This window comes from Dermacentor andersoni, chromosome 6 (genome assembly GCF_023375885.2).
Source record: "Dermacentor andersoni chromosome 6, qqDerAnde1_hic_scaffold, whole genome shotgun sequence".
In the NCBI taxonomy this organism is placed as follows: domain Eukaryota; kingdom Metazoa; phylum Arthropoda; class Arachnida; order Ixodida; family Ixodidae; genus Dermacentor; species Dermacentor andersoni.
The window spans coordinates 4,148,308-4,174,893 of NC_092819.1; the positions used below are offsets into that span (position 1 = coordinate 4,148,308).

The 26,586-nt window shown below is 49.3% G+C and overlaps 1 protein-coding gene across 2 annotated transcripts in view; it reads right to left on the reverse strand.

The window, feature by feature from the left end:
* Window positions 1-26,586, reverse strand: part of LOC126521606 (activating signal cointegrator 1 complex subunit 3-like) — a 414,950-nt gene that overhangs the window by 349,893 nt on the left and 38,471 nt on the right. For both annotated transcript variants that reach the window (XM_055065750.2, XM_055065751.2), the window contains exon 8: window positions 11,202-11,327. In XM_055065750.2, the coding sequence (XP_054921725.1) occupies window positions 11,202-11,327 (126 nt within the window). The remainder of the gene's footprint in view (window positions 1-11,201; window positions 11,328-26,586) is intronic.

Consider the following 26,586-nt stretch of genomic DNA (forward strand, 5'->3'; position numbering starts at 1 on the left):
CTACTTTATTACGTTCGCTATAGAACATGATAAGCGGATGATCGATGAGGGTTGATAAGGGTTTATACTGGTGGGATCAAGTTCCATAACATCAACAATGACACCAGGCTGCGTGGAGGTGAGCAGGTGGTACAATGCTTATGCACGTACTTAGACATACCTATCAGAGGCATTTCTACACGAATTTTTTTTCCTGCAGTGTTTTTGTAGCACAGTGCATGCAAGAGATGAGTATGCCTTGTAGTGATCGAGCCATCTCGGGACATCGACAAAACCCTTATATTGCTATACATAAGCAAAACAAAAGTGAAACTGCATAATGATGGTTAATAATGAATGCAGAAGGCTACTGTCACACGTGAAACAACTAAAGTGAAACATGGAAATATTTAAACCATACAACTTTATTTTGGCTAAGCAGAGGCACTAACCTGGCTAGTGTACCTGCAATTTCTTACCTTGGCTAGGAAGTTTTCTGTTGTTTCTGCTGTTTTCTGACAAATTAATTGGTGGACTACCGGTCATAATCTTGATACAATATCATTTTAGGTTAGGTCAACACCGCATGAAACTATATTTTCGGTCGAATTCCACAAGATTGTTTTTCGAATTATTTTTTTTAAGGCCCCTTCCTCACAAGCAAAATCCGTCGGCAACGACTTATTTGCATAAAGTCTAGCAGTTAGGATAGGCAGCAAATCGGCGAAAAATTGGCGTCGTCCTTTTCCGCAAGGTACTGCTCTAGCAAATATCATGTGGCCTAAACAAATATAGTGCTTGCTAAGGACATGTAAGGAATCTCAAGTGTGCTGAAATTAAAAACAAATAAGTGTGTGAACTGCTTCGAACTGAAATCAACAGCAGCACAAGGAAAATGAAAGCTTCTGCTGGGGTCACTCTACTTCTGCAAGCAAAGCTTCCATTGAAGTTGTCTCTGGCGCCACCTCTTGGATGCAATGCTAACTGCATCAGACGAGCCGCTGAGTAAGTCCACTGCCCCATTCTAGTACAATGTAGCTGTATCTTCGCATTTGTATATTCCATTGTATCTTCGCATTTCTAATGTACGAGGGCGAGTCAAATGAAAGTGAGCTAACCAACCCGGCGCAATAATGGTTCTGTTCATCATCTGCGAGGGATGCAAGTAGCCCACATGCATCTTTCATTTACAAAAGTTACACGCGGGTGTGAAGATAATTGTTCTTTAATGCTCTCACACACTGCATTGGACATGGCTGCGCTCCATAAGTTGAACAGCGTGCTGTCGTGAGGTTTTTGACAGTTGAAGGTGTTTCCCAAAAAGAAATTTGTCACCGTATGGCTGCCGTGTACTTTGAACACTGCATTTCATTGGCCACTGTGAAGCATTGTAGCAAACGGTTTAAAGAAGGGCATAAAAGTTGCAAGGACGATCCAAGACCGAGCCAAAGCCAATGTGCAATCACCCCCAATGCAATGCGAAGGTTGATGAGCTGATTAGACAAGAATGGAGGATAAGCATCGATGAACTGGCAGTGTGAACGTCACTCATGGTTCGGGTCACACCATATTTCATGAGCATCTCAGTTATCGGCTCTTGTGTGCGCAATGGATGTCCAAGATATTGAACCACCGCCAGAAGGCTGAGGTGTTCGGCACTGCCTTGACTCATGTGATCCGGTATCACATTGAGGGTGACGATTTCTTGTCTGCAATTGTAACCGGGGACGAATCATGGTGCCACTATTACGGGCCTGAAACACGATGGCAATGCTTACAGTGGAAACATTCGAATTCACCACTCACAAAGAAAGCAAAGGCCGTCATTTCCGCCGGAAAGCTGCTGACTTTTTTTTCGATCGTCAGGATTCATTACTGATAGAATTTGCTAAACCTGGAGAGACTACAATCGAACTCGACTATATCGAACCCGTTTACATCGAATTATTCTATATATCGAACAATTTCTGGACACGGTATAGTTAAGGCACGTCCAAGCTAGTGGTAAACATGCCGTAATGGCAAACCAGTCTCCGGTGTCGTAGAACGTCTGCCGCGCGAGAGGTGTCCAAAATAGACAGCAGTTCGGCCGGAGCACCGCCCGCTGCACGAACGACAGGCCAATCGACGACCGCGAAGATGCGCGCCTCCACCGTCGCAAAAATATTTTGCTTCTGCTCCAAGCAAAATAATTTCTGCCAGATAAAGTGACGCACAAATTCTACATTTTATGAAACACGATATCCATTGTCAAACGTTAAAGACGAACGAGAGCTCAGATACTTGTCGAGGTCGGCTGCAGTGTGCGGCTACCGACGGCAGACGACCGGCTCAGCTGTGCTCGCATCGCAGCCGGCGGCGGTGCCGCTAATATTAGCGCATTTTTTTCTTTATGTATTATTATTGCGAAGAGCGACAACATCGGTAAGAAAATATTGCGGCTTGTAAGCATCGGCAATTAATTCCGAAGCATCGTCAGCTTTAGCTTTGAAGTGAAGACGAGAAGGCCTAGCGACGATATCAGCGCCGCCAACCGATAAGCTGCGGTGAGGCTGCTGTCGGTGTCAGAGTCGGTCGCTGATTGGCCACTTCGCTGTACGGCTGCCACACAAATGGGTCTCGAAGCCATCCTCTCTACGGCAAAGAAATCTTGCCATTCGCTTGCAAAACCACCGTCGAACGACGGTCCGCAAACGGCAAACGGCGTGCGGCGAGTTGCAGTGCCGGTAACGTGGATGGGCCTTTACAATGAGTATATATAGCAAAAATCACGCTTACATAGAACGAAAATAGCAGCAACTGCCGATATATCGAACATCAAGCGGCGGAAAAGTGCGCCAAGAAGTTGGCTTTCCCTCGCAGTGGCAGGGAAGCCCAGCGGCGCGGCTCCGTCCAACCGCTCTCCCTACCGTGACCGCGCTGCCTCAGACGAGCTGTCGACACCCCCCTGCAAAAAATGATTCTGGCCCGCCCGCAGCGCTTGCTCAGACAGCCAATCAGAGGCTCTTGTGCCCTCATCGTGCAAGATGGCGAAAGTGCGACTTGTCTTGCTGCTTTTCTGGTTTGTTGTGTGTGCGCCTTGTGGGCGTTCTCCCGCATTGTTACCGTGATGGAGCGGCAGAATTCGCCATTTGTTATGAAGCTCGAAATCATAAATCAGGTCGAACGCGGTGAGAAGTCGGATGTCCCCGCAGCATGCAAGATTTCGAGGAGCACTCTCAGCGCGATGTTGAAGAATAAGGGGGAGATTAGGGCTAAAGCGGACAAACTCGCGACCCAGTGCCTGTGGCACCCAACGTGTACGCACGGCCGTTTATGAGTGGTTAATCCGAAATTGCTTCAGCCATGCCAGCTTCCGCGTGCTCGGTGATGACTAAATTTTGATGAAGGCGACGAAGCCGTTACCGGTGTTGGCAAAGTTTGGAGCGAGCTGCCAGAATTTCTGCAAGCTGTTCACGAATCAACGGTCGACGAGATTGCGAGTGCAAATGATGGTGCCGCGACCACGGGAGTGCCCGAAAACGAAGACTACATTGCCGACATCGTACCGAGCACAAATGAAAGTGGGCACAATGAGGAAAGCAACGACGGTTCTTTGCCCACATCCTCCAAAGTGATAGGTGCACTTGTACTAGTATGGTGCTTCTGCGCAAATGCAGAAGATTGCGGCCTCAGCTGCACAGACTCCTTAGACAATGTGGAGAAGTGTGTGCGTCGCAAGCAGCAAAATTGCCCAAGCAGAAGAAAATGCAGGACTATTTCATGCGAAACTAAGCTAGTTCCATCAATAAAGTGATTTCATATATGGTATGTGCTTTTATGACATCCAATTATTTAGCAGGCTTATATCGAATTATGCTCTATATCGAACTGGTAGGCGTTTTTTTTCGAGTTCGATATAGCCGGGTTTGACTGTATCAATCATTTCCGATATTATGAAATGCCAGATCAGCTGCGTGTCGCAATCAAGAACAAATGAGATGGAAAATTGACGAATGGGGTCATCTTGCTCCTCGACAATGCCCGTCCCAACGTCACCGATGTAGTCACACAAAACTGGCAAAGTTAATGTGGGAAACGCTGCAACATCCGCCATACAGCCCAGACCTGTTGCCTTGCGACTTCCTCATTTTGCGGCAATTGAAAAAGCAGCTCAAGGGAACCAGATTCGTGTCGGACAATGACGTGAAAGATTCAGTTACAGACGTTTTGAAGCAGCAACCCGAGGAATTTTTTTAAGACGGGAATCGCACAACTCGTTAGTCAGTGGGACAAATTCCTAAATGCTCATGGAGACTACCTTTAAATAAAGTACCCCGTTTGTCATATATTCGGATTGGCCCACTTTAATCTGACTCGCCCTCGTATATTTTGCAGAACTCCTGCTTTCTATATGTGCTCTCTGTTGCAACTATAATTTCAGTGCAATTACAATACACGACCGGTGACAGCTGCTCCTGCACAATACATTGGAACAAATGACAGCGTCATTGAGCTTTTTCTCTGGCTGTTGCATATGTACAAAAACGTAAACAAGGTTAGTGACTGACAAAGTTTCATTAACATATTTATTTTCAACTTGTTCATTTCACGGCCTTTACATTTTTCAAATAGGCGGTATGCACTGCTTTGCTGGTTTCGAACTGGTATAGTTCTAAAGTTTATGTGATGTTGTCTTTACTTATTAAATAGACAAAGAACATGGAAGCATTGATATCAGTTATTTCGGGCACAATTTTTGGGACATACTAGTATATTCTTTTACGAAAAAATACATATTTTACTTGTCTTGACACTGTGTAGCATTCAAGAATGCATTTGCAGCATCTCAATCAATGGCAATGCAGTTATTGTTCATGTATTCGATCCCTCATAAATTTCTATAAGGAGGAGGGCAAGCTGCAATGGGAGCCCCCCCCCCCCCCTTCCTGGAAACAAAATATCTGGCTACGCCACTGCTTGCCGCATATTGATGACACCTTGGACTGCTCGCATGGAGCCAAGTACTTTTTCTCGATAGACCTCCGATCAAGCTATTGCCAAATCTCAGTAGATGACATGGGCCGTGAGAAAACTGCCTTCGTAACACCCGACAGCCTCTACTAATTCAAGGTTATGCCGTTCGGCCTTTGCAATGCCTCGGCAACCTTCAAAAGAATGATGGACTCCTTACTTTATGGCTATAAATGGTCCACATGTCTGTGTTATTTAGACAATGTCAGTCTTTTCACCAACTTTCACGAGTCAACTAACGCGTCTATCGGCTATTCTTGCTGTTTTCCGAAGTGCCGGCCTGCAGTTGAACTCATCCGAGTGCCATTTTGGATGCCGTCAAATTACCGTTCTTGGCCATCTCAATCAAGAGCCGCTGGCGCTCAACCTGACCTTGACAAGATATGCACTGTCCAGAACTTTCCTATTCATTCTTCCACCGCAGACCTAAGAAGATTTGTTGGATGATGCTTGTATTTCCCTCATTTTATCTCAAGTTCACCGAAACCGCTCACCCACTCACAGACTTACTTAAGAAGAATGTTTTCACATGGGGCCTTGCTCAAAACAAAGCCTACTCCTCCCTCATATGCTTGCTCACGGCTACCCATTGCTGGCTCATTATCATCCATCTGCCACCACAGAACTTCACATGGATGCCAGCGGCCATGGAATTGGGGCTGTACTCATTCAATGGCAGCATATCTCGGAGCGTGTAATTGCATACGCCAGTCGCCTCCTGTCACCCGGCGAGAGGAATTTTTCAATTACCAAACAGAAGTGCCTGGTGTTACCGTAGTTTGGGCAACTGCCTAATTCCACCCTTACTTGCACAGCCGCACATTTTCTGTGGTTACCAATCACCATGCCTTGTGCTGGCTCTCCTCAGTCAAAGACCCCACTGGACGATTGGGTAGATGGGCACTACGGCTCCAAGAATATTCATTTGCTGTTTTATACAAGTCAGGCCATTTGCACAAGGATGCTTACTGCCTCTCTCATCATCCTGTCGACCGCCCTGAATATGATGCACATGACACTGACTCTTGTGTCCTGGCCATTTCCGATCTGCACCACATCTGCATTGAACAATGGCATGATGACTGCTTACGTGTTCTGATCGATTATCTCAATTCTGGACATTGAGCCCATGCTGCGCATGCTCCTGCACTGCGACAACATTCTCTACCGTCGCAGCTTACGCCCTGAAGTAGCAGAATTTTTATTCGTACCATGCCATCTGCAGACATCAGTTCTTGAGCAGTTGCACGACGCTCTTACTGCAGGCCACCTCAGCATTTCACGTACTTACGACCGCGTGTAGTGCCGCTTTTACTGGCAAGGCCTGTACCGCTCTGTGCACCGCTACGTTGCAGCCTATGCGCAGTGTCAATGCCTCAAAAAACCTGCTGTGCAGTTCGCTGTATGCCTTCACCCCATCGATGTGCCCTCAAAACCATTCTTTCGTGTCGGTCTCGATCTTCTCAGCTCTTTTCTGATGTCCAAATCTGACAATAAGTGGGTCATTGCCGAAACTAATTATGCGACCCAGTACGCGATGATGCGAGCTTCACTGGCACACAAGCTGCGCAACTGAGGTGGCCGATTTCCTTTTACGTGACGTCACCCTCTATCACGGCACAGCCCGCCAGCTCCTCACTGATCATGGCCGCACTTTCTTGTCGAGAGAACTTGAAGACCTACTTGGCTCCTGTACTGGCGAGCACAAGCTTTCCACCACCTACCACCCACAGACAAACGGACTGACGGAACGGCTCAATCGTACATTGTCAGAAATGCTGTCTATATACATTTATGACAACCACAGTGATTGGGACAGCAAGTTACCCTTCATGATCTTTGCCTATAATACGTCCCGTCACGAGACCGCTGGCTTTTTACCCTTTTACCTTCTGTTTGGATGCCACCCTTCTTTGCCCTTTGACACACTGCTTCCTTCCTTAATGAACACTCCCACTGAATATGCTCAGGACTTCTTCGCCTTGGCTCACACGGCACGACAGATTGGCAGCTCGCATGGGACGCCAGATTGCTGGCTCCCGGTTCACCGAGTCTCAGGCCGCATAGAAGATCCAGTACGACAGCTAACATCGGGACGTTCTATTTCCTGCTGGCTCCATTGTCCTCCTATGGACACCATGTCGCCGCGTCGGCTTGTCTGAGAAGCTGCTGCCGCGTTGCATAGGGCCATACACAATATTGTGTCAGCTTGGCAATGTGAACCACGAGATCGCTCCGCTAAACTCACATGTCCCCACGGATGTTGTGCATGTGTCTCGGGTGAAGCCTTACTTTGTCGCAAGTTCACCTCCCTTATAGTCAGCATCAAGACGTCGCCTTTACAGACGGGGGTTATGTTACAGCGCAACTAAGAGTGGTGTCAGTGAGAAGAAGACAATTTGACGTGTAGAGGTGGAATCGGTCTCGACAGCCATCTTGGTTATGCATCGTTGTCTCTCTTGTAAATATAGCAAATACATCTTTATTAGAACTTCTTCAATGTAACAATATAGCAGCACAATGTATTGCCAACGTCGAAACGAGGTATGTACGAGGCGTGTACTGCAGTGGGACTCTTCTTTTGCGCTTCCCTAAAAACACTCCGCGCCAGCTGGAGCCGCAACCATGAAGCCTGCACGTGGCCTGCGAAATGCATGGCGCCTGAGAAACGCATCATGCAGCAACCAGGCTACTCTATTGCACTTCTTTCTGTAAATGCTGCACCATCTAGCAGCACTGCCACGAAATCCACATTTGGCCTCCGAGACAAGAAGCGTGGTCGGTGACTGTGAACGCTGAAGACTGTTCCCTCGCTTGACCCATACTCAGTAATCCAAGTTGGCAAGAGGTTCATTGAAGAGCAGCACATACCTAGTGCATTCATGGCATAGCTCACTAAAGCATTGGCAAGAAAGACATTCATTGAAAAGCAGCACATACCCAGGTAGGCAGGAAAACAGTTTGATACAAATATACAAAAAAAACATAGATATATGGATAGCTCCCGGGAAAAGCGTGCAGTGCCCAAAGAATGCTAATGCATTAAAGGGGCAAAACACTGTGGGGATTGAGGAATGCGCCAGCGCCACTGCGCGGGCATTCGCCTATTCTGCCATTCCTATGGCTCACCCCTTCCCAATCGCGACCAGTTGTCGGCGGTGGTGCTACACTTACGACGGTGGGGCTGACATCATGACGTAGCCGGCTGTCAGCGGCTCTCGGCGGGAGCATTTCCCTTACCTCTGCGACATCGCTGGGTATGTGTGTACATGCTTCCTCTCATCTGCCGACACCTTTGTGACTAGGACTTGTGCTCGCGCACAGTGCCTTTGCCTATGTGAGAAGCACGTATGTTGTGTTGATCGTTTCAGGATGCAAAGCCGAAAAACGGGTGCCTAGTGCTCCCTGTGATGTGTGGTGCGCGACATGGTGCGGTGATCGGGACGGTCAGGAGCAGACGACAAGAAGTCCGCGCGCCGAGGCGGATTCCATGCTGGAAGAAGGAAAACAACGACGCCGAAGAGTGTCTGGCACGAGAACGCGCGGCGCATGAAAAACAACAAAAAGAAGAAAAGCAACCAATTAGAAAAGACCACGGGGCGTCAGGCAGCCAATCCGAGAATGCCTAATCGGCCAGAGAGAAGAAAAAGCATGGTGCGCTGGCAGAAGCGGAGGACACGCAAGGAGACGCAGAGGAGACGCAAGGGAGACGCCAGGAGTGTCCCAGGAAGCGACGGCAGGAGGAGGTCAACCACCGGAGCGGGCGTTGAAGACGGGCCGTAGGGTTCCGGACCCGAGCCACCAGGACTTCACCTGACCGGGGCCTCCTGCCAACCTGTTCCTGTGCGTCGCCCGTCTACCTGAGCATGCCGCCAGCTCCTCAAGGCCGGTGAGCTTCTGCGCCCGTGGACAGCACGAGAACAGTCGGGCTACGGGCCCGAGTTCTATGCCAGCTGCCCGGCCAGAATGCCGCCCCCGTCTGTCATGCCGCCTGCTGCCCGAGGCTGGCATTCGAGCTTCCGTGCCCGTGGGCAGGACAAGAGCAGTCGGGCTACGGGCCCGAGCTCTACACCCAGCTGCCCGGCCAGAACACCGCCGCCGTCTGCTCGTGCCACCAAGCCGCCTGGTTTACCTCTCCGAGCCAGAGCTGGGCAGCTCCGGTCGCCCGGTCAACCAACGTACATCACGACCTTTGGTGAGACCGGCGCCACTCCTTTCGTCAGCTTGTCGCCGCGTCGCCACGTCGAGACTGTTGTGTGTCCCTGCCGTCGTGGCAAGCCCGGACTCGTGCACTACTTAGCTCCATACTAGCCCCAAATGTGTGTCTTGATGTGTATTTGAGTGTTTCTTTTATATTTGCTATTTTCTTCTATTTATTTTTTAGCCTTCTTTAGTTCCATTAAACGTTTGTGTGTGTGTGTGTTCGAAACGAATGGCTTTGTCCTCAATTGGGTTCTCGGAGGCTCCGCCTAAGAGAACCATCAGAACCATTGAGTGCACGAACCTTTGCCCCCATAAGTGGGTCATCACACTCCCGCAACGTCGTACCACACCAAGCCACACTTATCGGTGACCCAAATCGAAGCAGACTGCCTCAGCTCTCGCGAGTTGGTGCATTGGTTATCGCGAGAGCAAGTAGCATAGCTGCCGGGACGTTTCCTAGCAGCGTGTCCCAGCTTGAGTATGTGCTCTCACAGCGACGTGCTATAGGCTGTCTGTGACATTGCATCAACATTGCACTGTGTCAAAAGAAAACTACTGCTTACCACACCCGCTGCGGACGAAAGTGGTTGCTAATGGGGCAACATAGACGACAACCATACAGTTCTGAAGGTACGCGGCCAATGTGTGTGCCGAGTCAAAATAAATTATCGTTTGTCACAACAGCTGCGGACAAAACCATGGTCACTATGGACATAATCATAGGCACAGGGGGACAGTGCCGTGCCATGTGCGGTGGCAAATGGAATGATAAAGGCTACAAAAGCACAAACAGGCACAAAGCATTCCGGGGTTCCTGCCATTCCCATACCATTTTTGCTGATGATAATGGCAATCCGAACTCTGCCGCTTTGTTTCAGTTGAATACTAGCATTACTTTCACTTTTGCTTTTTGCGTCATACATTTACGGCGTTCCATGCTCCGTGCTTGTAACACTCCAAGAGTTGCCCGAATTAACCAGTGTGATGTCAAATACGTACGAATTAACGAGAATTTGATGCAATTAATGCATTTGCTTGACTAGGCAGAATTATCAGATTTTACAAATTCATTACGGTCGAATGAACAAGTTTTATTGTATACGATTTTGAGCTCCTTTCTCACCATCCAGACTGACAAAATGATTTTTCAGGCACTTTGGGAGTATTTTCAGATAAATCGTTTGCATGTACTGCAGATTAGGCAGCACGGACACTGAAATTGACTTTTTCACTGATCTGATCCCTCAAAGGGCCCCTAAAACAGTTTTATAATTATTCATGGGACAACCTCACTATTAAAATATGTCACCTTGCAAATCTCCTACTGCGAAAATTTTATGAATGTTTCAAAAATAAGCGGAGTTAGACGTAGTATTGTGCTGGTACACAGAGGAGAAACCAAGGGAACAAAGCACCACACAAAAGTTGTGTGTCTTGGCGGCGAGAGGGCTTGTCACGGCACCCAGTGGCGGCCACAGTAGACTACACTATGCAGCCCACCGCTGTTATCTTGGACGTCACAAGCAGCAGATGCAGCTATGTGGAACCGTCATGTGTAGACCAGCAGTGCAAAGATAACTTTCTGTCTTTTTGAGATTGCAGACATATATATACGTTTCATTTATTTAACTCAAAAATTGCAATAACAGTACTAATACGAATGTTCTCACAAACACTAAATTAACCAATAGCTGTTGCTGGGCTTCGCTGCTTGTGATGACGCTGCATGACGACAACAGCAAGTAATTCTACCCTGGTTTTGACTCACGGTTTTAAATTCCCTGCTGCATGCAGTGAAATAACATTTATTCGACTCACATGTTCACAGGTGCGTCTTGTACAAACTGGCAATGTTTTCTTACTATGTTCAAAAAGTGTTTCAGGGCCCCTTTAAGGAAGTCTGCAGTTCTGATATGTGGCATAATATCAACATGCACAAAAAATTTGAACCACAAGGAAAACTTGGGCTTAAAAGCTCCATGTTAGGCCTCCCGTCACAAGCATACCTCATCCAAGTTGGCTATTTCAACCAGGTTGTTGCCAACGTTTGGAGGCGGGGGCTTGCTAAGTGGTATGGATACTTCTTCATATTTTCCAGTAGACGTAATCTTACAGTCAGTGGGCAGGGTCATCTGTTGCAAGGAAGAAGTCAAAAAGGCATTCTCTCAGGTCCTCTGAAGTGTCTGAAACCACTGCTGGGCAGGGCAGAATGGCACAATGTGTCATGCAAATAAAAAAGATGGAAACTACTACTACTAACAATGTGTAACCTCATTAACCCGGCACTGAATTATTCAAAAATAGATGACAATCCTGCATTTGGAATGGTCCTTTAACATACAGAGATGCATGACGTACTGAATTATTTCAATACCAATTATATACACATCAATTCACTCAATGTAACTGCACACAGCACATCATGTTCGTGTTTCAATGATGACGGGAGGTGTGCTAACATGTGTTGATAATGTGATCAACAACGTTTTGACACTGCAAGAATGAAAACTGCCAATGCAGTGCAATCTAAAACAAAAATCCTGACACACAAATACCGTCAATAATAAATCAGTCATGACCTCAAGCAGTAGCAAATCACATTTTAAGAGATACTGCAGCTGCCCTTGAAGTTCTAGAACAGTTAAGTCACAGCAGATTTCCGTTAATTCAAATCCAGTTAAATAAAAATTATGGGGTTTTACATGCCAAAACCACAATTTGATTATGAGGCATGCCGTAATGAGATTCCAGAATGATTTGGACCACCTGGGGTTCTTTAACATGCACCTAAATCTAAGTACATGGGTGTTTTCGCATTTCCCCCCATCGAAATGCGGCCGCTGTTCCAGTTAATTCCTACCTTTAATTTCAACACACTAAAGGCAAATACTGCATTTTTTCACGTATAAGTCGCACCTCAAATTACAATAGCACCCCCCACCCCCAAAAATTTTAAATCCGCGCGTATGACTTGAAGAAATAACTCAATACAACAATGCTCAAATCTTATCAAAAGCAGTCGCTATTCGTGAATGCATGACTCATCCATGTCATATCCTCGGCCAGCAGCTCCATCCCCGACCCGCCCTCTTCGGCAATGCTGATAAAGCTGGATTCACACAACAGACATGATCACAGACAAATCAGTCGGGTGGCATGTGACGTGAATCGAATCACTTCACAGCTAGCATTCACATGACAGAGAATGACAGCGCAGACGGAGCAGCCCCCTCTCCCTCTCCCCTGACTAGCTGAAACAGAAAAAGGTATCCGACGTGCAAGGACATTCCTCTTTCAAAGGTAAAAAGGTATAAAAGAGTGTCACCGGGGGAGACACTCTCTCTGACGCTCCCAACCTGAAACCTGATCGACGACCTCAGGGATACCTCCTGCAACTCACGAGTGAACTCATTGCCTGACTATCACACGCAACGAGGCAAGCCAATTTATTACCTATTACAGAGCGGACTTTCCTTATGCAAGTGCCACTTATTGCTCGCAGCAATAAACATTGTTAGAGTTGATATAGCTGGTCGCCTGATTTGCCCAAACCCAACGTAGCCGTGATTACATGCACTATGGGTCGGGGAGTACCACGGATAGACTGTGTGTGCCTAGATCAGGAGCTTGACGTACGCGTACATTTGGCGTACGCCTACATTTGGCGTACGCCCACATTTGGCGCTAGCAATGTGGATCGAATTCGGCTTCCCGGACCTCCCAAATTTGTTCATGTTGTCAAATGTAGCGGCACAAAATCGAGAGACCTATTGCCAACGTGGCAGCAACCTCCGGACAAGCCAGCAGCTTTGATTTGGGATGTTTCACATGGAACTGTGGGGATTACAGAAATGCCACATTGGTAGGGGTTAGGCCCGAGATGGGGCAAACCACATTGGTCGCCTTGCTGCTGCCGTCAAGTGCCGTCTGTTGTCAAGCAAGACAATGTTGCAGAACGTGGTGCAAATCATGCAGAGCTTAGCTGCCACTCTGCAGAACACAATGCAGGCCCCATCACACAGTGAGTGACTGCAAGTTAAGGTAGACATTCCTACCTACAGTGGGTATCACGATATCACTAGGGCAAACAAGTACCTCAATCGTCTGCTACAATACCAGTAAGCGGCTGGGCTTTCAGATGCCGAACATCTTGCACGCATTGTCCCTGTTTCACTAACAAAGCAAGTGGCTTGATGGCTCTGGCTGGCCAGACACTGAGCCTGCGTAGTAGGGGAGTTTCGTACAAACTTCAGCGATGAATTTCATCTGGTCAACTTTGAGTGGCATTTCAGGAGAGTTCGGGAAGCGTAGCCAGCATCTGGACGAGTCCTCGCTGGAGTAGGTTTGAGTGATGGACGAACTTTATCGTCTCACGAACCCTCTAGCTGACGCAGAGAAAGTCAAGCACGTCACACTGCAAGCGCACCCAACTTTCGTGGCCTACTTCAGGGGATGTAGGCTCAGAGACCTAGGTGAACTTACTGCTAAGGCAAAGTGCATCAAGGTAGACATCCTTGTGGCGCAAGCGTACCAACCGCCTCCACATTCGGTGCTCACTCGAGCCTTACTGTGCATAGAACGGTGATTTGGTTACTTCACATTCGTCTAGAGTCGACGTGTCGGCAATGTTCGCTGACAAGCAAGTCAAACGTGATTGGGAATTTATCAAACCGCTCCTTGAACCCATACACCTATGCTCTGAGAAAACAGTGCAAGCTAACGCTGCACGCAGTGTGCCATGGCAGGAATGCGAGGCCGATGCGAGACCAGATGAGCAGCACACACTGAACAAAGAGTCAGGAAGCTACAGCCTGCTAATTTCAGTGACGGGCACCCAGGCCATTGAGGCTTCGGTGGCCGTTACTACTGGTGCGGTGGACTGGAGCACATCATCCGTGACTGCGGCCACACGCCAAGCCAAGGGCGAACGCGTGGTTCGGGAAACGAATGAGGCTGCCCAGGATCCAATTTAGACCCCGTGCAACGATCTCAAACACGAGTACTATCAGTTTACTTGCACCTTTGGCTTGTCACGCCATTCATCGCCATTCATTGAGCTAACGATATCCCAAAAGAAGTTTGCTGCATTACTGGGTACTGGGGCAAGTGCTCCTATTTGGTGACAAGGTGTTGCATCATCTCTGCGAGAACAATATCTGTTTGAAAGATGACACCACTTTCTGCCTTGCTTCTGGCAAAGCACAATCGAGCAGTGCAGCTAGGCTAATGATCCGTTAAGAGAGATGCATCAGGCGACAATGCCTCGCCTATCGGTGCCTGCTATTTTCTGTCGAGACTTTCTTGCCAAGTCAAGTATTGCAACATACATTGGCAACGGAGGTTACTGAGAGAATGGAACAGGTGCTTTGAAGCTTTTCGCAAAATCACCTGCGGCAGTGCAGACACGGCAGTCTCCAGATGCAGTGCAAGTGAGCCACACCGAGCCACAGCCCAGTGAGCAAACAGTAACCGCTGAAGGCGAAGAGAGAAACAGAGCGACAGTGACAGAACAGCGTGTTGCAGCTCTGGGACGGGCACCACACCTGCCTTTGTCAGAGGCCAACAGCATGCCAGAAATAAAGAGCCCAACTGTCATCGATGTTGTACGAATTATGACACAATTTTCATTGACCGCCTAAGGCCGCACTATGCTAGTCAAGCACAGAATAGGCAACAGCAGCGACGGCAGCAGCAGCAGCCTATTTTAAGTCCACTGCAAAGGACAAAGGCCTCTCCCTGCGATCTCCAATTACCCCTGTCCTGCACCTACAATTCCAACTTGTGTCTGCGAGTTTTTAATTTCATCACCCCACCTAGACTTCTGACATTCTCGACTGCATTTCCTTTCTCTTGGCACCCACTGTATAACCCTAATGGTCAACCGGTTATCTAACCTATGCCTTACATGACCTGCCCAGCCCCATTTCTTTCTCTTAGTGTCAATTAGAATACAGTTGAACCCACTTATAACAATATTCAAGTGCCACGAAAATTCCATTGTTATAACCGGGTTGCATGAAAAAATCAAAATAGGGGGATGGCAGAGCTGATGTGAGAAAACTATGCAGGCAGGGAGGCCAATGCCCCTCCCCACCACCTCCACCACCCGGCTGCCCAATGGTGTACACTTGTTTAACTGCTTCCTGGGCGCTCTGATCACGTGTAACAAGCCCTGGCTGTCGGCATTAAAGAATGGCACTGCTATAACAACTGCAAAGAGGTGTCACGGATGGCAAGCGATATGTGAGCACTGCCGAGGCATCGCTTTGGTGGCCCCAAAAGGGGCCTTTTAAAAATTGCAAGAAGGCTACCACGGCAGCCTGTCAGCTTGAGAAATCCAGAAGAAACGCTGAGGAAAGATCATCACAAGCATCTCGCATCTCATTCCAGTGCCTCGCTCCATAGGTAGCAAGGCACTGGAAGTGGTAAGGGAATACATCTACTTAGGGCAGGTAGTGACGACAGATCCGGATCATGAGACGGAAATAATCAGAAGAATAAGAATGGGCTGGGGTGCGTTTGGCAGATTCTCAGATCATGAACAGCAGGCTGCCATTATCCCTCAAGAGAAAAGTGTATAATAGCTGTGTCTTACCAGTACTCACCTACGGGGCAAAAACCTGGAGGCTTACGAAAAGGGTTCTACTTAAATTTAGGACAACGCAATGGAAAGAAGAATGATGGGTGTAACGTTAAGAGATAAGAAAAGAGCAGATTGGGTGAGGGAACAAAAGCGAGTTAATGACATCTTAGTTGAAATCAAGAAAAAGAAATGGGCATGGGCAGGACATGTAATGAGGAGGGAAGATAACCGATGGTTATTAAGGGTTACGGACTGGATTCCAAGGGAAGGGAAGCGTAGCAGGGGGCGGCAGAAAGTTAGGTGGGCGGATGAGATTAGGAAGTTTCCAGGGATGACATGGCCACAATTAGTACATGACCGGGCTTGTTGGAGAAGTATGGGAGAGGCCTTTGCCCTGCAGTGGGCGTAACCAGGCTGATGATGATGATGAAGCATCTCGCCATGTACCTCTCACTGGCTTGCACAAGAAAACCGTACGTCCGTCAGCCATGCATGCTTTACGCGAAGCTTGCAGACATCCTTCTCCAAGGCATCCAAGTACTCCGCGTAGTGCAGCGGAATGTTCCTCGCGAAAACGAAGCCCCAAAGGGACTGAATCATCTGCAGGGCCTCCTGTGAGGGCAACGTTGAAGCATCCTGCCCTACCGCATCATCGCTGCTGTCGTCACCGTTGCTACCTGATGCAAGCACGTTCGCAACAATCATCTCATCGGTTCGAAGCACTTAGTTTCCAAATCTATAGCTGTGCGCATTTTTTTCACTGGCAATGTCATGCATTGCCGATGATCTGCGGGTGGATCAGCCATCTTCCATTTCGACAGCGAGTCAAGCAAAGCTGACAAACTGCGTTGGCAGGAACGACTTCGGCGCAACCAACAAAGACGAATGCAAACGATCAAGCTGTTCGCAGAACTGCACTGAATGAGGAGCCAGCGAGCAACATGCGAGCAATCTTTCTGTGGTGCAGTTGGCGAAGTCCATTCGTGTTTCGGAGAGCAGGGCGGCGTAGAGCTGTGGGAGTAGCCCATTTGCGTTCGGAGGGGTGGAAGGGCAACGAGAGAAAGCCGCACGGAGGCGGCTGGAAAACAAGTGCGCGGCGGCTATTGGAACAGTAGCCCATTGTGCAGCAGCGCGAATTTCTCATTTTTTTGCCTTTTTTTTTCAAGGGTTTCACATTTCACTACATTTCGGCTCAGACACCCAGCAGGCAGACTTCATCGTTATAACTGATAATGCGGCACAGGGGCATTGTAGTAAGCGGGTTCTTTCACCATGGGAAACACAAACGTCAATGATGCAACAGCTTCTCGTTATAACCAATATACTGTTAAAACTGATATCATTATAAGTGGGTTCAACTGTATCAGCTATCCCCGTTTGCTCTCTGGTCTACACCGCTCTTTTGCAGTCTCTTAACAATAGGCCTACTATTCTTCGTTCCATAGCTCTTTGTGCGGTCCTTAACTTGTTTGCGAGCTTCCCTGTCAGACTACAAATTTCTGCCCCATATGCTAGCACCAGTAGAATGCACTGATTGTACACCTTCCTTTTTAATGACAATGGTAAGCTTCCAGTCAGGATCTGACAATGTCTGCCGTATGTGCACCAACCCATTTTTACTCTTCTGTAAATTTCCTTCTCATAATCACGGTCCCCTGTGAGTAATTGACCTAGGTTGTGGGGTTCTCCTCCCGTGCTCTTGGGACAAAGGAACGACAACACAGTAGTGCAAACAATCACAAGGGCATTTATTGCACCTTTCATAGATCAATGCCTGCTAGCCGAGTTGCTATCCCCAAAACATGCCGATGGGCGCGCGACAAATCTAGAAGTCCGACTCACCGCGACCGCATAGCGAGACAATATGTTCGCCCCATGCTGGATCCCAACGCCTGGTCGTTTGCGTGTACGGTCACGCGAATGGTGGTGCGTTCGAAGGCGGCCACGCGAGACAGTCTAGCAGAAGCATGGGTCGGCGCCCGCGCAGGACGTCCGCGCCCCTCGACGATCTCGAACCAAAGAGAGAGCGCCTTGTCTTCCGGCGCCCAAGTAGCCCCGCCTGTCCCGCGGTGTTAGCAGCGCAACACTCGCGCCATCTCTCGCACTGCGCCTCAACCACTCCGACCGCCGCGGGCGCCAGGCCACGCGAGCCGTGCGGGAAAACCAACATATCAGGGGATGCGTGAGAGTCGCGCATCCCCACAAGGTAAACGTATTCCTTCGCAAACACTAGAGGCTGATTGGCAATCCTGGACTCTTGTTCTCTTGCCAGGTTATTGATCATTATATTTGTTTTCTGCATATTAATCTTCAACCCCACTTACACTCTCTCTGTTAAAGTCCTCAATTATTTGTTGCAACTCGTCCCTAGTGTTGCTGAACAGGACAATGTCATCTGCAAACCAAAGGTTGCCCAGATATGCGCCGTTGATCCTTACATGTAAACCGTCCCAATTTAATACGCAGCTTGAATACTTATTCCAAGAATGCAGTGAACAGCATTGCAGAGACTGTGTCTCCTTGTCTGACCCCTTTCTTAACAGGTATCTTTCTACTTTTCTTGTAGAGGATTAAGGTAGCTGTGGAATCTTTACATATTTTCCAAGATGTTTACACAAGCCTCCTCCACTACTTGATTACTTAATGCCTCTACGATTACTGGCATCTCTACTGAATCAAATGCCTTTTCGTAATCTATGAAAACCGTATAGAGAGGCTGATTGTACTCTGAAGATTTCTCGATTACCTGATTGATTACATGGATGCAATTCACAGTACAGTACCCTTCCTGAAGCCAGCCTGTTCCCTTGGCTGACTGAAGTCAAGTGTTACCCTTACTCTATGGAAGTTATCTTGGGGAATATTTTATACAATACTGAAAGTAAGCTAATGAACCTATAATTTCTCAATTTTTTAACGTCTCCCTTTTTGTGGATTAGTGTAACGTTGGCCTTCCTCCAGTTCTTAGGATCTTTCAATTCGTGAGACATTAGACAGTTTTAGTTTAGCGTACGCAACTATAGTGTATGCTGTACGCTATAGTATAGCGTACTCTAAGCAGCGCACGTTTGTTACAGTTTTAGTTGCCCTGCGAGATGTTCGGATCTCAAAGGCCATATGCCGTCGTTACAGCTATCTCCCCACTGAAGCGATAGGTGGTGCTGACCTCTCGAATGTTTCTTTCATTAGGCTTCGACTCGTTCAAAACGAGAAGCAATCTCAAAAACGATGCAAGGTTATTTACAACACTAAGCGGAAGCCGTTAACACAGTCATTTGCTACAAATGAAGTAAATTTCACAAAAGCAACGCCAAATTCAATTTAAAGCAGGCAGCCAGGACCGCTGCCATGTTTTCCACAAACTACACAAGTCACGCAAGGACACTAATGCTAAATCTGAGAAATAGCGTGCTTACGCTAAATGCTATGGGTCGTTTGCTATAGAGTGTCATTACTGCGCATGCACAGTAATGACCCGCTATATTACAGCATACGCAATGGTATAGCACACGCTAAACTAAACCTGTCTATTTTGTATAAAGGGCCGCAAGCTTTGCAAGCATGACGTCTCCGCCATCTTTCATTAAATCAACTGTTATTCCATCTTCTACCACATTTCCTTGTTTCATGTCTTCTAAGGCTCTTCTAACTTCATTGGAAGTTACAGAAGGAGGCTCTATAACCTGTTCATTACTACTTCCAATGGAGGTATCCTGGTTAAAACATGTTGGCGGGCTAGTTGGTTTGAATCCATGATAGAGTGTGTAAGTGCGACTGAACAAGGATGTAGAAACAGTGTGGGAGATACGGGGTTCTCCTCCGTACTCTTGGGACAAAGGAACGACAACACAGTAGTGCAAACAGTCACAAGGGCATTTATGGCACCTTTCATAGATCAATGCCTGCTAGCCGAGTTGCTATCCCCAAAACATGCCGATGGGCGCGCGACAAATCTAGAAGTCCGACTTACTGCGACCGCATTGCGAGCGAATATGTTCGCCCCATGCTGGATCCCAACGCCTGGTCGTTCGCGTGTACAGTCACGCGAATGGTGGCACGTTCGAAGGCGGCCACGCGAGACAGTCTCGCACAAGCATGGTCGCCGCACGCGGGGGCGGCACGTCCGCTCCCGCTCGCTTGCCGAACCCAAAGAGACCAAACGTTTTCCTTTCGGCGCCCAAGTAACCTCACCTGTCGGCGGCGTTAGCAGTGCAACACTCGCGCCATCTCTCGCACTGCGCCCCAACCACATCGACAGCCGCGGGCATCACTCCGGCCACGCGGCGAAGCCGCACTACAGGAGGCGCACTATGCGGGAAAAACATCAGGGGACGCGCGAGAGTCGCGTATCCCCACATCCCCCCAACCTTAAATCACTTCTTATTCCGGCGAAACATGTGACACGGTCTAACATTAACCCGTGCTTCGCGAACAAGATAGTACATGCAACAGTGGTCGCGCCGAGGAAATGTCCACACGCTGTCCATAACATGCGAGCAGACTGTCCTTGGAGTACACAGCTGGCGTCCGCCGGTCACCGCAGCAGCTTTGCGACTCGACGGCACGATCCCAGGCCAGGACTCCGGAGACGACGACGCAGTAGTCGGTACGAGCAAGCGTCGCTCGCGCCGACGCGCCCTGCTGGCAAGAGCCGCCGTAGCTGTCGATGACCGCTGGCTCCTTTGTCCGCCGCCGAGGGTTGTGAGCTGGATGCAGGAGGCCGCCGAAGTCGCTGCGCCGAACCGGCCACAGCATCACCATCGCCCGGGGTGGCTCAATCGTAGTCCGGAGCAGCAGCGCAGACGATGTGCAGGTGACAGCAAGCCAGGGGTGACTCCAATCACGCTGCGTAAACTCAACACACTCGGCAAACACTACAGTAGTGCAAGGGAGAGGAATTCTGCATGCGCATCGCCCACGTGGTACGATGTTCAACTCGGCTAGCAAAAGATCGGGCAGCTACTCAGATGCTAAGTTCACGTGAACGAAGCTCGCTTTCTTGAGTCGAACGAGTAATTTCAATTCGTGCGAGGCTAACTAGAATGAGGGAAGCAACTTGCAACACCTCAACGCCACGGTCCACCAGGTTGTGTCCCTCCACGTGCGACAGGCAGCTTCGTAAAGCCTTAGGCCTAAAGCGTCGCTACTCTGACAACAACCGGCATCCAAAAACAACACTCAAAATGAGCGCAAAACAGGCAGCCGCGAGGAGACGTCAGCTCTGTGAGGTGGTCCTACTCCGCTCGGTGCACACAGCATCCGAGTTGACGGCGCCCACCGTCCCAGACGGTGTCGGAGCGCCCGGTGCCAGGCCGCAATACCAGTCAGCCCGTCGTGGCACCCGTGGCCCGCGGCCACCCGGCTCCCAGAGCCACGACTTCATCCGAGTCAAAGAGATAGAAGAAGCTATTTACATAAGAAATTCGGACCACCCACGAGGCTTCCGTACTCACTCGCTTCAGGCTTGCCACTGCTCCGCGGGCGCTCAGCCTCGCTCTCCCAGGATGCAGACCACGTGGCTCTCGTACCGACGAATGTCATTAAAAAAACACTTGCGAAAAGGCTTAGCGTGTTGACATGTTCAAACACTACAGCCTCCGTCGCCTCGCTCAAGAAAGCACGCCGCCGATGCTAGCGATCAAGATTCACGCTAGGCCTACGCTTCGGTTCAAACAAAGGTCTCGAACGAAGCAAAACTGTTAAAATTATCGTCCGATGCCCCAAGAGGCCCCACGTTGGGCGCCAGATGTGGGAGATACGGGGTTCTCCTCCGTACTCTTGGGACAAAGGAACGACAACACAGTAGTGCAAACAGTCACAAGGGCATTTATTGCACCTTTCATAGATCAATGCCTGCTAGCCGAGTTGCTATCCCCAAAACATGCCGATGGGTGCGCGACAAATCTAGAAGTCCGACTTACCGCGACCGCATTGCGAGCGAATATGTTCGCCCCATGCTGGATCCCAACGCCTGGTCGTTCGCGTGTACAGTCACGCGAATGGTGGCACGTTCGAAGGCGGCCACGCGAGACAGTCTCGCACAAGCATGGTCGCCGCACGCGGGGGCGGCACGTCCGCTCCCGCTCGCTTGCCGAACCCAAAGAGACCAAACGTTTTCCTTTCGGCGCCCAAGTAACCTCGCCTGTCGGCGGCGTTAGCAGTGCAACACTCGCGCCATCTCTCGCACTGCGCCCCAACCACACCGACAGCCGCGGGCATCACTCCGGCCACGCGGCGAAGCCGCACTACAGGAGGCGCGCTATGCGGGAAAAACATCAGGGGACGCGCGAGAGTCGCGCATCCCCACAACAGATACACAGAGACAGTGCTACTTTCAACTATAGATTTTATTTTCGCATGCATCAATAAATATATACCGTACGAGCGGAAACAAATGAGACAGCAAAAAAGAACATTCAGTGGTGCATGTCGATGAACTGTAGATGTGTCCAAGGCATGGTCAAAACATACACTGCAATGGTTACAACGACAAACTGAGGAATCATATCTCCTTTTCAGATAGTGAAACTGATGGCTTGCTGGCCGAATACTGCATCAGGGCGGCCAATGCCTGTTCTGGTGAGGGAGTGTCTTTGTTGAAGCTTAGTGAGCCTTCCTGACTGGATCAGTATAGCCCCACTGGTTCTCGGCGTTACAGTCAAACCCGGCTATATCGAACTCGCAAAAAAACGCCTATCAGTTCGATATAGAGCATAATTCGATATAAGCCTGCTAAATGATTGGATGTCATAAAAGCACATACCATTTATAAAATCCCTTTATTGAAGAAACTAGCGTAGTTTCGCATAAATTAGTCCTGCATTTTCTTCTGCTTGGGCAATTTCGCTGCCTGCGACGCACGCACTTCCCCACGTTGTCTAAGGAGTCGGAGCAGCTGAGGCCGCAACCTTCCGCATTCGCGCAGAAGCACCGGACTAATGCGAGTGCACCAATCACTTCGGAGGATGTGGGCAAAGGACAGTAGTTGCTTTCCTCAATGTGCCTACTTTCATTTGTGCTCGGTACGATTTCGGCGATGTAGTCTTCGTTTCCGGGCTCTCCCGTGGTCGCGACACCATCATCTGCACTCACAAACTCGTCCACCGTTGATTCGGATGTCCCGGAAATTTTGACAGCTCGCTCCAAACTTCGGCAACACCGGCAGCGGCTTCGTCGCATTCGTTAAAATTTACAGTCATCACCGAGCACGCGGAAACCGGAAAGTATGAAGAACCCCTCGTACGCGGCCGTGCGTACGCGTCGAGCGCCATGGGCACCGGGTTGCGAGTCTGGCCAGTTTAGCCCTTATCGTGCCGAGAGTGCTCCGCGGAATCTTGCACGCTGCGGGAACATCCAACTTCTCATCGCGTTCGACGCAATTTATGATATCGAGCTCCACTACGAAAGGCGAATTCTGCCGCTTCATCACGGCAATACTGCGGGAGACGGCCCACAAGGCGCAAACACGATAAACCAGATAGGCAGCCAAACAACTCGCACTTTCGCCATCTTGCACGAAGACAGCACAAGAGCCTCTGATTGGCTGTCTGAGCGAGCGCTGAGGCGGGCCAGGATCATTTTTTGCTGGGGAGTGTCGATAGATAGTGATCTAAAGAAAGGAAGGACGCTTGATTCTGCAACCCGTGATGGAGCACGGCGAAGCGTCGTCAGGGGAGAGGGAATGGGAAGTGAAAGATGATAGAGAAAGAGGGAGGATGTGGCCTAATAGACTCCACTATGCGCGACAGGGGGAGTGTCGACGGCTCGCCCGAACAGCCCGAGGCAGCGCGGTCACCGTAGGGAGAGCGGTTGGATGGAGCCGCGCCGCCGGGTTTCCCCGCTACCGCGTGGGAAAGCCAACTTCTGGGGGCACTTTCCGCCGCTTGACGTTCGATATATCGGGAGTCACTGCAATATTTGTTCGATGTAAGCGTAATTATTGCTATATATACTCATTGTAACTATACCGTGACCAGAAATTGTTCGATATATAGAATAATTCGATGTAAACGGGTTCGATATAGTCGGGTTCGACTGTATTGCCAGTGCCAGGCGCCGCTCCAAGCTTGGAGATGTAGAGTACTGGAGGAGGTGAATTCGAGAGTACTACCTTCAGCTTTAAGAAAAAGAAGAAGAAAGAACCAGAGAGAAAAATAGAAGGAAAACTCAAGGCTTCACCATGGAAAGGTAACCCTCAGCCAATAAGCTTGGATATGCGGAGAGCACTTGACAGCGCCTTAGACGAACTCATCGACACAGGCATTGTGGAAAGTTCGAACAACGCATGAGGCTTCCCAATAGTTCTAGTCCCGAGGAAAGACAGTACTTATCGCCTTTGTGTACACTACCACAGGCTTAATGGAGTTACAAAGAAGGACCCTCCGTTTCCTCTTTAGTGTCTAGCCTAGGTGAGGCAAAGTACTTTCTGACACACTATGCTAGTGGCGGATACTTTCAGTTCGAAATATGGACGGGCGTAATAAAGAGAAAGCGGCGTTCACTTGTCACCAGGGGCTCTTTATATTCAAGAGAGTGTCTTTTGGCTTGGTCGGAGCTCCTGCTACTTATCAGAGATTGACGGACTAAGTTCTAGGAGATGCAAAGTGACAACATATCCTATGTACTATCCTATGTACAGTCAACGACTGAATTTTCGGACGGCCAAATTTTTGGACATGCCTGATATTTCAGACGTCTTCGCGGCACCGCCACGAGCCCCATAGAATCAATGTATAAGGACATCTGAAGTTTCGGATGCTCGAAGCCCCCGCCGTCCAATTTTCCGGACTTTTTGACGGACGGAAGGTCTTTTGGCTCTTCGCGCAGCGCCCTTGAGAAGGAAATCCACTTGCAGCCAAAGCATATCACCGCTTTGAACCACAACTAGCCGAATCTAGTCGTCACACACCGATTTGGTCTGGCCACGCTGGCTATGTTCATCGCCGCACTTCCGCCTCCGCCGAAGTTTCTGGAGCGGCGCCATTTTGTTTCTTTGTTTGCGCAGGCCTCGTTTTGGCTAGCGTGGTGTGTGGTTGTCTGTTGCGTCAAGTGTGCTCTGCGATGCTAGGCCTAGGTGCTTCGACGCTCGTCAGCGAACTCCACTGTTCGCAACTTGAGGATTTCGCTTGCCTTCGATGGCGCCCACTCCGTCTTCGTCGTCCTCGCCGATGGCATCGAAGCGCGGAAAGCAGTACCGTCGGACGACGTGATCAACGACCTCCGCTCTGCTGGGGTTTCCATAATCACGGAAATAACTTTTGAACAGTTTGTTGATGCTGACAACGAGCTCGACTTCCGCGCAGAACTGACTGACGAGGAAATAGTCCGTCAGGTTGTGGGGGATTCAGAAGACTCCGATGTTGAAAATGAGGAGCCAATGCCTGCGCCACCTACAAGCGCCGAGTTGACTCGAGCACTGTTGACTCTTTCATCGGTGTACACTGCTGACATGACCCTTGCTCAGATCGAGGCGAATATGATCGCATGCAACCGGAATGCCGTCAAAACAACAATCAACAAGTTCTTCAAGCCACTGCAGCATTAACACCGGCTGCCCAACGATGCACATGTACATAATAAACCGGCAGTCGGCTGCATACAGAGTTTTTGAACGCCTCTTTTTATAGCCACTTCACTGATGCTGTGGCAGGGTTTCGGAAGCCTGTTACTTCGCCCTTTACCTCTAGATCTGAGAAAAAAATAAAAAAGGGTGCGTTTTTTTGCATGCATTCATTTTTTCGGACTGCCTGAATTTTTGTACGTTTTTACGTTCCCTAGAGGGTCCGAAAAATCGGTCGTTGACTGTACTATGTACTACAACTACCATGTCCACTATGTTGTACAGATATGAGAGAGCATACCGTATAAACGCGTGTAAGGGCCGCACTTTTTTTTACAAATTCGAGGGCCTATTTTCGGGGTGCGGCCCATACACGCGACATACGAAAAAAAAATTTTTTTTTTCAAGTAAAAACAGACCAATAAGTGAATGCGCGTTTATTTACAATAATCCTCATCAATCATCACTATTTACAATCAGTCATCATCACTCGCGGAGTCCTCAGACTCCGAGCTGGTGCTGCATTCTTCTGGCTCATCACCCCACAAGTCGTCGTCTTCAGTTCCGTCCAAATCGTTGGAAATCCCGGTCAAGGCCGGTTAATGCTCACGTCCAGTGGTTGCAGCACGCCGGTGAGGCCGCCCGGAATAACGGCCATGTCTGTGCGGATACTGCCCAGTTGTTTTTTGACTCTATCCGTCAAATGACCGCGGAAGCTATCCAAGACGAGCAGCGATCGTTTGGCCAACATCGCGCCTGGGCGATTCTGCCAAACGCTCTTGATCCAATCGAGGACGAGCTCATCATCCATCCAGCCCTTTTCTTGGGCTCGAACTACAATTCCCTTGGGGAAAGCCTCATTCGGAATCCTCTTCCTTTTCAAAATCACATACGGGGGCAGCTTCCGCCCGTCTGCAGTGACGCACAGCATAACTGTGCACCGTTGGCGCTCCGCGCCAGTTGTCCGCACAGAAACGCTCTTCTTTCCTTTAAGCTCAACTGTGCAGTTCTCAGGACAGTCGAACCACACGGGGGTCTGGTCGGCGTTTGCTATTTCCGACAACATGTAGTTGTGCTCATGGCGCATCCCGATCACGTACCTTTGAAAGTTCAGCACCTTGTCGGTGTAGTCGGGGGGCAGCCTCTGGCACAGCGTGGTCCTTCGCCGAAAGGATAGGCCCTTCCTATGTCATGCAGGCGCCATCCGTGGGCGGCATCTGGAAGCTTCCGTGCGCGCGCATTTTGAAGG